The sequence below is a fragment of the Chelon labrosus genome (assembly GCF_963514085.1).
Source record: "Chelon labrosus genome assembly, chromosome: 12".
Lineage (NCBI taxonomy): Eukaryota > Metazoa > Chordata > Actinopteri > Mugiliformes > Mugilidae > Chelon > Chelon labrosus.
This window is the reverse complement of record NC_140345.1, coordinates 7,553,585-7,568,037: the sequence shown is the minus strand read 5'-3', so window position 1 is coordinate 7,568,037 and position 14,453 is coordinate 7,553,585. Positions and strand designations below refer to the sequence as shown.

Below are 14,453 nucleotides of genomic sequence, written 5' to 3'. Positions count from 1 at the left end.
CCAAAAATACAAAAACAATCAAATAACAAGTAATTCTTTGTTAAAATGACACACTAATTAAGATAACTTGTTCAACAAAAATGAAACAAATGGCTTAAATAATACATTAAACAATGAGAAAATGCTCATTAGCTGTTTCAGAGATGTGAAGTTGTAAAAGAAAACTAGAAAAGCTTTCTGAAAGATATAAAGTAACAGTTTGCCGAAATTGTTCGAGCTATTGGCCAAAGTCTTACAATTTAAAAAAAAATAAAAAAATCTAATTTGTTAATAGACAAATAATCACTCTGTGGGTGTGTGGTTACAATAAACAGAACAGTGGACAGAGAACATCCAGTAAAGGGAGACACAGTTGATTGTTTGGTATTAAACCCTTCCAGTATTGCGATTATGAGTGCAACTCATTGAATCAAATGAATCAAACACTAAAACTGTCAAGTGGAAAGACAATTATTGGCTTAGATGTGGAGCGACAAGGAACTAACCTGTGCTTAAATTCAGCAGTGTTCTTAGTTGTTGTCCCTTTATAAAGGAGTTATTATTTACTGATGAAAGTTTAACCAGAACATGTGGTTCTACTAAATGGTCATCTCATTTATTGCTCTCCCAAGTCACCTGGTACATTTACAAAATATATCCTGCTTGGTTATAAGTTGCAGAATGACAGATTAGAGTTTACAGTAAATGGACACTCCCAGGCACGCACCCATAGTGGACAGGGCAAAACAAGGTGTGGCCAGGGCTGCGAGGTGGCTTGGTGATGATGTTTGCATCAGAAGAACAGAGAGCTGGACTGAGAGCAAATATTTGCTGATTAGAGAGCTTTGGCCATACAATACCTCGAGATTTGAATATATCAAAGCCAGAGTCGCGTCCAGCACATTTAGCTGACGAAGAAGAACCGAGAAGTAGAATGGGATCTCCAGTGGTGTTTGTCCTAATCCTCGCAACCTTGACCTTTGGGGGTAAATTTGAATTCATTCTATTAAACTGTGTCTATAATTTTATAGAGAATGACATTTTTTTTTTTAAATGTACTAACAGTTTTAAAAGTGCTTTTCCCCCAATATTTCAGCACTGTTTGATACAGCTACATTCAGTGCTGACTGACTGTCTATTTCTAGATGTGCGCTGCCAGAACATCCATGCCTCTGAAAACCCCCTGCCAGTGGGCAGCAACGTAACACTTTTCAGCAAAGAAGTTGTCACATTGGGGACATGGCTGGTCAACAACCGTATGATCGTGTTTATAATTCCTGGAAATTATTCCATTAGTAATGATTGGATTAAGAGGGCAACGTTCAACCTAACCACTTCAGCACTGACTCTGAGGTCACTAACGCTTGAAGACTCTGGACAATACACATTACAAGACTTAAATGGTTTTACTGGTGATTTAACGCTGTCTGTTCAAGGTAAGGGATTTCTACCTTTTCCTGCGTACCCACTAACACATTCCACAATCCATATTAAGTTTATTCAGCACACACGAGTATACACACAGATACTTCAGTAACCTCTCCGTGTCTGGGGTTAGTCCTGTATTGTGCTGAAAAACCTGTTTGTGTACTTGCGTTTCCAAAGTGCTGATTTGCAAGGCAAAGGGATGTAATAGTAATAAATGACAGCAATAGCTACAGTGAAGCCATAATGTTTTGTTTGCCTTGAGCAAGTAACAGCCAGTAGTCAGCTTTACTTGAGTCTCAAGTCATCTCAGCTCTTAGTTTCACTTGTCAAATGAGCTCACTAGGATAATTTCACTGAAAATATTGTTTTTTCAGTGGAATAAAACTCGGTACAATAACTGTCACGGAAAGTTATGAAATTTCAAATAAGGTGTTTTGGTCACCTGAACATAGATCTTTGGTTTGAATGAGTGCTACTTTTTAGCAGGTATGATGTTAAGCCCACTTTGATATTTAACGCTAAACGCAAAGTATAGACAAATACGATTTTTGACTTAATAGACTATTCACAGGAGCCATCTTGTCCAAAAAAGGTACACACAGCATAGACATTGCTTTTAGGTGGTCAGGTACACTGGGATGTTTCATAATGACGCACTAAAATGTTTATATAACTGGTTATAAAAAGTAGAACAATTTATGACCTTGACATTCAAAATGGTTCCTGTGAAAAGGGCCTTTTACATGATCAAAGTAATATCAGTTTATCCTCAGAAGGACATGAACAAAGGTCAATGGCACCATCTAGGAACTGATATATTTAAGTAGTGGACTGACCACTCATAATACTAGCATGGCAATCCAAAGAGCGAAGCCTTTACCACAACGAATACAAATAAATTATCATGAAGTTCAAGTTGTACCACATTTCAAACCAGTGTTGAAAATTTGTGAATTTTTTTCCATCTCCGCAGTGCCAGTATCAAACGTGACCTTCCAAGCAAAAGAAACCAACTTGGTGGAATTCAATGACACTGCAGTTTTCACGTGTTCTGCGTCCAACGGCACCTCCCTGTCTTATGAATGGCTGAAGGGAAACGCTACACTCACAGCTGGTGGGAATGTACAGATCAGCAATGATGGCACCACTCTCACCATAACCAGCGTGACCCGCTATGACCAGGGACCATTCAGATGTAAAGTGTACAATGGTGTCAGCCGTGAAATCAGCCAACCTATACACCTGAACATCAGCTGTGAGTTTGAAGAAAAGATTATAAGCATCTGTATAAAAAAAATGCAAACTTAATATCACAATATTTCCTTCTTCTTGCATCAACAGATGGTCCAAGTAATCCAATGATGATGATAATGCCCATGATGTATACATATGAAACAGGATCTAAGACGACACTGTCATGCTCCGCGGAGTCCAACCCTGCACCAACGATCCAATGGATGTTTAATGGAGTGTACCTAAACCACTCTGGGACACAGCTTCAACTAGAGAATGTTACACCGAACAGCACAGGAAATTACACATGTCTGTTTCACAACACAGTCACGTCCAGGTTCAGCAGCGCGACTCTGAAGATTCGGGTATTGGGTAAGGCTGGATTTGTAATAGAGGGTGACTTTTTTTTTTGTTTTGATCTGTTCTTCAGCTACATTAGATCATCTTAAAGGACAGTTTGAGTAACATATTTTTTTACTACCTTGCAGAGAGTTTATATTAATGAACCCTTCTCTGATGCAAAAACTAAAAACATTTTTTAATTGAATTTTTGCTACTATTTAGCAGTTGTTGAACTTCAGAGGTAGTAGTAGTTGGATTTTCTTATCTTCAATTTACGTCAGGTGTGACCACTTTTTTCAGTCTTTATGCTAAGCTAGTTCATCTAGCTAATTGCAGGCTAATAATATTGTTTCCTTACATGTTAAACAATTCCTTATAACTTCATGCCATATATGTGCGAATTTAAATCCCTCAATTCCTTTCTCCTGCTCTTAGATCCGATAACAGCAGTTGTGGTGAATTATATTGGTCGGCCAGCTATACTTTATGATTCGTTCACTCTGCACTGTGAAGTGACCGGAACGGTTGAGAGCATCAAGTGGTGGAAGGATGGCCACATTATTACCGCTGACAATACAACAGTGTTTGGCATGAACAACAAGACACTGACTCTCAACCCTGTCCAGCATTCAGATAACGGAAGTTATCTGTGTCAGGCTTTTAATGTTTTGAGCAACATGACCAGCAGCCCTCACACCGTGGAAATTAACTGTAAGTATTTGGTATTTTCTCAAACTAAAGAAACATTAGCAAGTGGAGCCACATTATTCAGTGGCGAAATTCTCCTTTTATGCACAGCTTTGTGTGATTTGAGATATTATCCATGTGTTTAGATGGACCAGAGATGCCAACTATCATGGGACCAAGCTTAGTGAAAGCAGGAGACAATGTCACTTTCAGCTGCCACTCAATATCAGTCCCCCCCTGCCACTACAAATGGTACTTCAACCACTATCTGGTCTCCAATATGTCGAAGTATGTCACACCTCCTCTTACCTCAGACATGAGTGGGAAGTACATCTGCATCGCCTTCAACAACATCACCGGCAAAAACAGCTCTGCCTACATAATGCTTTCTGTTGTTGGTGAGACTTTGTGTAAAACTTGTTTTTTCTACTTGTGAAAAGGAACAGCACCCCAGGAGATAACTAAATAATGGCATTTGCTTTGTTTTCAGACCCAATAGAAAATGTACAAGTAGAAACACCAATGAATCCTGCCAAAGCTGGTGATTCATATAAATTAATGTGCAATGTAACCGGACCTGCTGATCACATTTACTGGATGAGGAACTATGAGCAACTTCATGAAGACAACAGGACTGTCTTCTACATGGATAACAAGACAGTCCACTTCAAACCAGTGGAACGTAGTGATACCGGAAGCTACCAATGTATGGCTATCAATGCTGTTGGAAACATGACCAGCCCTCCTTACAATCTGACTGTCAACTGTGAGTGTAACGTTTAAAGGATTAATGCTCATTTTAAATTTATGCGCAGTGAATGGATAGTACAAGATTGTTGGCGTCCTTTTCTGTTGCAGTTGGACCACACACGCCCACCATTTATGGGCCAGCTTTTGCTGAGACAGGAAATTATGCAACCTTCAGCTGTTCTGCCACGTCGTTGCCTCCCAGCCACTTCTCCTGGTGGTTCAATGGCTCAGAGGTGGCCAATACTTCAGTGTTTACAACTGACCCATTGTCTTTAAACATGAGTGGGGAGTACACCTGTATGGCCTACAATTACGTGACAGGAAAGAACAGCACAAGCTCCACAATGCTCACGGTCATCGGTATGAAAACTGGACGGAATTAGATGTAACTGGTCAGAAACTGATATTTAATGTGGTCTTGCCTTGTTAACTCACTGTGTTTGTGTTTACAGAGGCCATAGACTCAGTGATCGTTGAAACCACCTCAATTCCAATTGATTCTGAAAACTTCACCCTCGTCTGTGACGTCACTGGGCCCTATGACATGATCTACTGGATGAAGAACAACATGACGCTCAACATGACGCACAACATGATGCACAACATGCCGCACGACATGATGCACAACATGACGCACGACATGACGCACGACATGATGCACAACATGACGTACAACATGACGCACAACACGACGCACAACATGAACGCCTCTGACGCTCACCCACACATGTCCTATCACATGGCAAAAAACATGCTACACTTCACCCCAGTGACAATATACAGTGACGGGATATATCAGTGTGTTGCTACCAATCGGGCTGGTCGGCATATGAGCCCCCCATACAACCTCCAAGTCAATTGTAAGTGTTGCAGCAAGCAATGGAGAGTGCATTTTTAAATTAGTTTTAAGAAAAGTTGCACTTTTATTCCAAAATGTTGCATGAAACACGTTTTAATATATAGGAGGGAGAAACATTTTGCGCTATTGTTTGAGTGTTGGATCAGGCATAATGCACATACATTGACTTTTCACTTAATGTACGAGTGTGCTGGATCATTAGAAGGGGATTTTAGTTTTTTTAACTGATTAAAGTAAGTTTATTGGTTGTCAGGACCTGAGGGAAATAGACTGAGGGATGAGAGGGGGTCAAAGGGAATTGATGTAAGTCGGTCTACAAACGCAGGGGAACCCGGGTAGAGACAAAGCATGGTGGCAAATCTGATACGAGAGGAAAGAGGAAACGAATAAAAGAGAGGGACTGAGGGGGTGAGAACTAAGACAAACAGAGACTTTATTTACAAATGTGAGGCATGGTGCTGTTCCTAAACTTGAGTTACGATAACTTTATTTTGTGTAAATGTCAGGATTTCATAGCAAGACAATATAATATTCGTCATTTTACTTCACATGATGCTGACCAGCTTTCTTTCTGTTTGCAGATGGCCCTCTGAGTGTGAGTATCTCCGGTCCAGACTCAGCGAAAGAGGGCACCATCGTGTCCCTGACGTGCTCCGCTGATTCTCGGCCAGAGTGTGACTTCTACTGGTTCTTTAACAGTGACTCAGAGCATGTTCGAAGAGGATCTGTTTTCATGTTCTCTGCGAAAAAAGAATATGAGGGGAACTACAAATGCGAAGCAAGAAACCCTGTGACCAACATCACGATGTACCAAAGGAAGTCTTTTGCTTTGGCTGGTGAGAGAGCCTTAATATCTCCTTTTGATATCTGAAAAATGATCGTACTACATAATCTTTCTTTGTATAGTTAAACTACCACTGCCACACTACTACTGTATACTAGATGCCAGACAACCTTCGATGCCTCATGCTGTATTAAACATACTTGTTTGTTCTTCTCTTTGCATTATTTCTATACACAGATCATGCCTCTGCCATCCACTTCCCATCCCAAGCCAGTCTGATGTTGATGGGTCTGTTTGCGTTTTCTGCTCCTGTGCTGTTCAACTGAGCCATCCACACTGAGAAGGCCAGTCACTCTGAAAGGCCTTTTGCTCCCTCTACAGTCTTTGACAACAATCTTATGAGAAAATACACCAAATCCTTAATGTAACACTGGGACAGGTAGTGCTAAGCTAATTATTTAATTATTGCACTGACTGATTTAGGATTTTTAAGTGGACAACATTAAACATATTAGCAAGAAAAAGTAGTTGTGTCATCATGCTATACCCCTCTGGTACAAATTACAATTCTTCATTGTGAACATCTTCAGTTTTATCCTGTAAAGTGTGCTGAAATCAGAACTTATGTAAAGTAAATGTGTGTTTTCTCATACTTTGATTCACTATATATATTTATTAATCAATAATAAAAAACAAACAAAATCTATTTTATGGAGACTTTATTGAGGAGGATGCAATTACAGGTCTATTGGTGTTGATGCAGAAAGTTACAGTCAAGGCAAGCATAATCGTTTTGCTTTTGAAAAGAAGAATATAGCTTGTATACAAAGAAATATGTGCGACAGGAATGATTACAAAATATCCATAAATGAGGACATGCAGTGCAAGGACAGCTTCTTTGTGTCACTCATATGGGGACACTGGGACCAAGACTCTTTTGTGGAGCTTCCTTTCTTGATTTGAGACCCTTCCTGCACTTCTTGTTCTTTGGGCAAACTCCTCCTCTCACTTTTGGTAAGAAAAAAATGTTTCAAATGTTTCAAAATCCAGAACATGCTTGAAAAGTCATTGGATTATAATCATCTTTCATTTAAAGTCATGATATCACAGTGAATAAAAAAGTATTCTTACCACTAATCTCTCCTGTTGTTGTAATACAATATTATTTTATGAATCTCAGAAACTTCAAGCCACTCACGTTTTGCACTCTTGCGTGGGGCAGCCCGCTGACAGCGGCAGTGTGTGGCACCACTCTCTCCATCCTTTCCTGGGGGGTGAGGACAAACAAGCAGTGTTTACATTAAAATGATAAGATACAAACTAAATGAATTGTTTTTACTATATGTCCTTGAAAAATACTTACTCATAGTGCACAATGCTGGACATGAAGTAGGTTGTTTTCCACCAACATGTTCTGCAACACAATTTATACCAAACTTAATAAAAGTAGATTAAAAAAAATAATAATAATAAGAGGAAATATTATTTCTGTTGAAATAATAAAATTAATCTCACGTATACCATCAGCGACTGTGGTGACGACTGAGGACTGTTCATCCGTTTCAGGAGCACCTTTGATAAAAGAAAAAAAAATCACAGAACATTAATCGCGGTGCTGTGAGAATTAATTTCAAGATATTACTCTGATTCTTTATACAGTACCTGTCATTTTAACCCCTTCGCTGTGATCATTGAATATTAGCAGTACAAGAATCATCATCAAAAGTATCCTTGGTCCCATGACTGTCAGTCAGTGTCAGTGTGTCGAGGGAAAAAATCCTGCACGTAAATGCTCTAACTTCAGTCCCACTGAGTGAATGAAAGGGCTGTCGTTCTGGGCTCTTTATAAAGGAGTGTGTTGATGTCTGAAATTTAAGCAGTGGCACATTAATCAACTGCCAGTTGTCCAAAACAAAACATGCTATGCACAACTGCTACGTCTACAGCGGGTGGCTTTCAATAGCGTAGGAGTTGTACGTCTGCCAACGACTTTTATTGTGGTTTTGAGTTACACATAATCACGGTGAGAAAATGAACCATTCACACGCTACTGACCTGCAGTTTGGATTGACTAACTCCATCATGAGGATTTTTTATTAGTCCTGTCTACTGCAATGGATTGTCAACTGTGAGATTGTTTTCACCATTATTAGACAGAACTGGAAGTACTCTGGTATTGTATTATGTGTAATGACTCTGTGAAAAAGTATCTGTCTTGTACTAATATTAACGAGGTTGGAGGATGCTAAGGGCAAAGCGGGACTTGTTCACACTCCTCAAGTTCCTGAAATCCATCTCTCTGCTTTCAACCTAAGAAAGGCACCAACCAGTCAACCATCAGTCTTCCATCTCCTGTGGACATAATCTGTCTATGTGTACTCCTCATGAACCCAGTGGTTTGTGATCAATCCTTTCAGGCCTAACAATGTAGCTCTGCATCACTGGTGATAAACGTCTCAGTATCAGCACACAGATCAGATCAGATCAATCAAAGGACACTGAAACCCCTCTTGTTTTGATATTTAATGTATTTCTTTCATCACTTTCACCATCCCGGAATTCATATTTCAAGTTCTGTAGCGCAATCCGTGTCTGAAAAGGCTCAGAAGCATGTTAGTGTGAAGTAAAGCATTTTAAGGTGTCACATGAGCTTGCAATGTTACAGAAGAAATTGGCCTTGAAGCACAAGCAAGTAGATGTATCAGTGCAACTTCAAAACACACTCAAATACATCAACAGTCTCTGTTACAATAGGCAAACGAAAAGGGGAATGAGATAATATGATCTGATGAAAAGAAAAGAGACAGTAATGGTCAATTGTTTGCCATGTATAGACAAAAATCAAAAGCTTTGGTCCAAATTAACATGTACAAAAAAAAAAAACATCAGATATCACAATACTGTAAAGCTTTTGCCAAACAAAGGTGGGACTCGGGGAACTTGTGTAGAGGCATATATACCTGAAGAGTCCCGAGCACTTTTCCAAGTAGCTCCTGTTCCTGTAGCCTCAGTCAGACAGTGTATTTTGTCATAGCGGGGTTCTTTCATTAGTCCTTCTTAAATGTCTGTTTTTTAAGGTAATATAGGTGTAAGTATTCCAGTTATTTAGCACTCAGGTCATAAATAAAACCCTCCTTACAGAGCAGCAAAGTAATGTTTTGATCTACATAATGTTGTTATTAGCATAAAGGGTTGTTGCATATTTTTAAAAGCTGCGTCTTTATGGCTATGTTCTGAAGGTTGCCTGTTCAAATGTAATTTTATTGTGCTGACCTCTGAGTCACCGCAGATGACCTTTTCATATTCTTCCCTTGTAACATGTGGTAGAGAAATGAAACAATCCTTCTATGAGAAAACGTCCTGAGAACTAAAAGCTAGCAGAACAGGTGCTAACTGGAAATTGAGGCAGGGATTTTTGTCTCTATATAGCACAGCACATTAAATTTTTGACTGTATCATAAACACACAAAAAAAAACATATGGTCCCATTATCTGTAACAGTGGTCACCAACCCTGGCAGAGGAGATCACTTACACAATATCTTGTGCAGCTCTTAGCCCTTAATAATTGATTCAATCCACCATTCAAGGTCTTTCTACTCAGAGTGGGAAGCTCTCCAGAGACAGGGACGAGGACCACTGCGGTAGTGTATATTTGTAGCCTGCTTGCTCAGTTTTCAGGTTTATCTAGCATGGATTTGATATGAGCGTGGAGGGGTTCACACACAGCCTGGTAGCCCTGAGGAGTCAGGTGAAGGTAGTCATACATGTCCTGGTGGGAGATGCAACCATTGGAGTGGACAAAGCCAGGGTCCACGTTGAAGAAAGACGCGTGGGGTAGAGATGATACAGCCTCTTGGACTAGCTTGTTAACCTTGGCATTTCGCTCCCGCAGAGGATTTGGTGATTTACCTCTGGGTAGTATCCCCTGGAAAACAGATGAGGAAATGTTGCATTTTTATTCTGAGAAACAAAGGCACTATTGTAAAAGCTATCTTAAGGAATGTTACAGTTAGGTTAATACATGTTTGGACACATCTTTTGTTCTGCTATCTTTCTGATGGATGTGTTCTGTTTTTGAAGCATAAAGTTAAGGTGAGGCATAAGGTCACTTAAATTGACAGCTCCTTTGACCATATCTTGTGGGTTTACACTTACAGATTCCATATGCAAATAAACTCCTCCTGAACTTATATCTGTTTAATTGATGAAGAAAGAAAAACCTTTAATTTTTAGAGGGGGAAATAGAGGACAGTATATAAAATTTCCTTTTCTCCAGTTTGCCAATTAAAGCTTAGTCTGTACTTTAAGTCCATAATCCCCACAATTGCAAATGTCCCCACTGTGAAGTAAATAAAGGATGATCTTATCTTAAATGAACAAAGCTGTATCAGTGTAAACATATATATGGGCCTAACTATAGGTTCAACAAGACATGACTAAGTGAGCAAAATGTCTGTTGCTACTCCAATGAAATAAGTTTGCAGCAACCCTAAATCTACAATCATGCAAATTCACATACTGTTAGAGAGTTTTAAATATAGTATGTGAAACTGTTCGCATTGTAACCTAAAGGCCAATCTAAGTGCTAAATTAATCTAATAAATCAAGAACTCTATTGCTTTCCTCCTTTCAAAAACCTGAGATGCAACTGAAAGTGTGATATCACTATCACATAATGGCTTCATGAACTTCTTCCAACAAACATACAGGTAACTAAAGGAATGCATCAAAAAAAAAAAACCTACAAGTACAAGCGTGTGAGCATGGGGGAGCTTGTTCTTGATGACTTGGACAATAGCCATGATTCCTCCACAGATCTGCTCAGGACTGTGACCATGATTGTTAGTGCCAACCCAGAGCACAACAACCTACAACAACAAAAGAGAAAAGAGTGCATGACTGAGCACATGTCATTGATAGTTTGGGGTCAATTTACCAGGAATTTGGATTTAAGCACTACATTTAATACAATCAGTCTTTTGTGCAAATGAACAAGTACGATCATGTTTTCTATTTCTGGTAGTGTTTTGGACCTTTGGGCTGATGTTATCCAGTTCGCCATTGCTCAGTCTCCACAGCACATGTTGTGTTGCATCACCACCCACTCCAAAATTGAGGGCATGGAGAGGAGAGAACAGCTCCCGCCAGATCTGCAGACAAACCACAACAAAACATGTCACATTAAGATTATAAAATGTGACGTTTCAGATTTTTATGAGAACATGACAATCTATTAAACACTGTTTACAGAAAAGACACATACACCGATCGGATATAACTTCATAACCACTGATAGGAGAAGTAAAGAGACGGGGACAATTGACCATTTTGTGACAATCCAATGTTCGACTGGAAAACTTTTGGACCCCAAATTCACTAGATCCCAAACTGATCAAGTATCTGTGGGGTGCACTGGAACAAGCCTGATCCACAGAGGCCCCTCCCCTCAACCCATAGGACCCAAAGGCCCCCACTAACAACATTCTGTTACCAGACATCACAGGACACCCTCAGAAGGCCCATTTCCATTCTCTGATGAGTCACAATTGTTTTGGAGGCACAAGGGAGACCTACACAATATTAGGAAGGTGGTCATAATGTTATGCCTCCTTGGTGTATATGAATGTGATCTTTGTTTTACCCCAAACTGGTGCATGAGCTGAATGAGGGAGTCTCCAACAAACAGGACATCAGGTTCTTTGTCTTTGCTGTCAGACACAAAGCGGTTGTGCTGCAAAAAGAAAAACGCAAACATGCAAACAAGTATGCATCACAGTCTTGAATACAAGGCCAAAGAATTACATTTGAAAAGTGAAAACACACAGACTCATAACACAGTTGTATATTTTGTTGCTATTGTTATTAATCAGTGCATATTTCTGTACATGTAAAACTAAATACTTGCCAGTTCAATAGGTTCACTTGTGGAAACAAATGCATCCTACTATGACGTCCCTTAACTAAATCTCCCAGCTGTTCAGTTTATGCCGAAGCGTCAGAAAGGTGATAATTCATCTTCATGATCATTTTGAAGGATGTAGTTTGTGTTGCTGTTAAACTGGATTTAATTAAACACTGAAGTGTTTCTGTAAATTAGGTGCCCAGTGACTAAAATGGGGTTGCCAAAATAGTAGAAGCTTGTGTCGGTACAACATAATACAATCTAATAGAAATACAAACCACAGCCTTCAAAAAAGATTTAGAGCAGGGCCGTTATATTAGAATGCATTCATTTTCAACGGTGTGCCTAATGAACTGGCAAGTGCATGTACATGGGAAGTTAGAACTGTGCGTTTTCCTTTTTCATAAATTATGTACAAAACTCTGTGATTATAAAAATAAAGCAAAGTATCTTCTTTATTAATCTCTCATCACTGTAGCATGCACTGCAGAGTCACAACTGGATTTTCAGCTGAGATGCGTCCCTTGACCGTGAGTGATTACAAGTAAGCAACACAAAAATCATAATAATAACGTCATGTCACACACCAGAGACATCCATCGTCCATCTCCCTGGATGTCTTCACAGGGAGTGGGTGTGGCGGCTGGGTTTGAGTCTCCTGCACTCATGACTTGGCTCTACCTGTGTTGGAAGACAGTCACGTAGAGTTGGTGATAGTTTTAGCAACGCAAACAACCCGATGAATCAACAGCCTATCGCTAAAACTACTTGCAAAATCGATGGAGGTTGGCAGAATTAGCCACGGCAGCTAGCCTACTTGCTAAATCACAAGATATATGTAGTTGAAGAGACCACGGTCCGACAGTTGTAACATTAAATGTATTAACGCTGAATTATACAAGCCTATACTGTGTCAAAGGGAAAAGATCAAGCTTTAAATACATCTATATTTAGAGTTATTACTGAACATAAGCTACCATTAAATCAAAATACCGTTATCCCCAATTCAGTTTCAGGAAGTAAATTTTCACTATAATTGCACGTACCATTCTCCTTTATGGGCAACAACAGACCTGTTTGATGTATTTTAAAATGATTTAACATTTTATTATTTTACCGTGTTTTACGTTACATTTCAGAATATGCCGTGTGAAATAAAATAGCAAATACCCAATTGTTAAATTAAAAAAGCACAAAAACATGATACAGTGTTACCTCCTCGTCCGTGCAAGTGGATTCGTCCGGAAATTTAGTGTTCGTGGGAGTTAGAGCTGCGCAAAGAAACACATCTGAGGCGTGTTGCCGGGCAACGACTGATTCAAATGCGGAACATTTCGGTAAGCAGCAGGTAGTTAATTGATTTTTCACTTGTAGAAAATGTCTTCTTGCATGTTTACCGTTTATGTTAGTGTGTTTCTAAAGTTAAAGGTAGATTCTTAGCAGTTACAGCTGTAACTTTAAACACGTGTGCTTCTAGTTTTAATTGCACCTGGCGGTTGACGTTACATGTTTCCCAACGTTAAATCTGTCACGCGGCAGAAACCACCAGAGAGCGCAGTTGCATATATGTTGTTGTCCTGGATTTAGTTCGGCGTGTAGAGGGAAGTTACAGAGCTACAGAGAGGCATGGACATTTTCTGACCCTGTGGTGTCAGAAAATGGTGACCGGTTTTCTGTTTCTGTTCCTGCTAGTTAGCCTTCTGTAATACCACAGGAGAGAGAAATACGTATTTAGCAATGTGTGGAGAGTTTATACATTTCCAAGTTTATTACTTGCATTGATTTAGGGATATGGGAGTAAAAGGTTTAAGGCCCATGTCCCATGCTTATTGCAATTGTTTCTTGTAATTTGCAATGTTAAGGTCCTTTGGCATTGCACACATAGCAAAATTAATATTACCTAGAAATGGTCTTTACAGATTGATTTCAGGCTTACCCACTTTTGTTTCTCTAAAGTTTTTGAGTTACTGATTTGAGAACAAAGCTCTGTGTTTTTGACCTGTTTTAGATTATTCCACTCTGCAGTTATATAATCCACTAGAAGCGTGTGCTAAACCAACAGCTTTTCCAGTTTTTATTATATTAATAGTTGAAATACTTATCATCATCAGTTAAGTCTCAGTTTGCAGTGTGTTTCTTATTAATATTCTGCTGAGTTGTCTCAAATGCCCATTTCTCAATGTGGAGTATTATTAATAACCACCAGCTGCTGTGAAAAAACACCTGTTTGCACTGTCATGTCGCTGTTGATATACGTGGCACTGTTTGACTGATTCTGTCTTTTTGCAGCTGAATGTGGTAGAAAACCAACCGACGACTGCATTTTAAAATTGTGTCTTTTGTGCATTTTTAAATGTCAGGCAAAACTAATTCCCCTAATTTTTATTTTTTTTATTTTTCACCCCGTGTGAAAGGATTTCCATTTGTGGGTTTAATGTGAATACTGTGTAAGCACTCTTAACGTTGATGTAAAAGGAAAGTTTTCCC

General features: G+C 39.3%; 2 protein-coding genes across 5 annotated transcripts; one reads left to right on the top strand and one right to left on the bottom strand.

Moving 5' to 3' along the window:
• The first annotated feature begins 1,852 nt into the window (after window positions 1–1,852).
• LOC311496703 (cell adhesion molecule CEACAM5-like) lies at window positions 1,853–6,638 on the top strand. Its single transcript, XM_084556658.1, has 9 exons — window positions 1,853–2,662; window positions 2,749–3,012; window positions 3,418–3,693; window positions 3,816–4,067; window positions 4,160–4,435; window positions 4,528–4,779; window positions 4,872–5,279; window positions 5,860–6,114; window positions 6,300–6,638. Exons 1-9 carry the CDS (start codon window positions 2,260–2,262, stop codon window positions 6,386–6,388), a joined length of 2,475 nt encoding a protein of 824 aa, XP_084412784.1. The 5' UTR covers window positions 1,853–2,259; the 3' UTR covers window positions 6,389–6,638.
• A 126-nt stretch (window positions 6,639–6,764) lies between these two features.
• On the bottom strand, window positions 6,765–13,034 carry pafah1b3 (platelet-activating factor acetylhydrolase, isoform Ib, gamma subunit). Of its 4 annotated transcripts, none has more exons than XM_084557468.1 (10): window positions 12,944–12,977; window positions 12,554–12,647; window positions 11,706–11,795; window positions 11,098–11,214; window positions 10,810–10,932; window positions 7,725–9,989; window positions 7,578–7,634; window positions 7,426–7,476; window positions 7,261–7,329; window positions 6,765–7,070 (listed from the first exon to the last, which is right to left on the bottom strand). In XM_084557468.1, exons 2-6 carry the CDS (start codon window positions 12,632–12,634, stop codon window positions 9,732–9,734), a joined length of 669 nt encoding a protein of 222 aa, XP_084413594.1. In that variant the 5' UTR covers window positions 12,635–12,647; window positions 12,944–12,977; the 3' UTR covers window positions 6,765–7,070; window positions 7,261–7,329; window positions 7,426–7,476; window positions 7,578–7,634; window positions 7,725–9,731. The 4 variants fall into 4 exon arrangements, with proteins under 4 accessions (XP_084413594.1, XP_084413591.1, XP_084413592.1 ...); XM_084557465.1 differs by having other exon boundaries at window positions 7,584–7,634; XM_084557466.1 differs by having other exon boundaries at window positions 7,584–7,634; window positions 12,960–12,977.
• Between the last annotated feature and the right edge of the window lie 1,419 nt (window positions 13,035–14,453).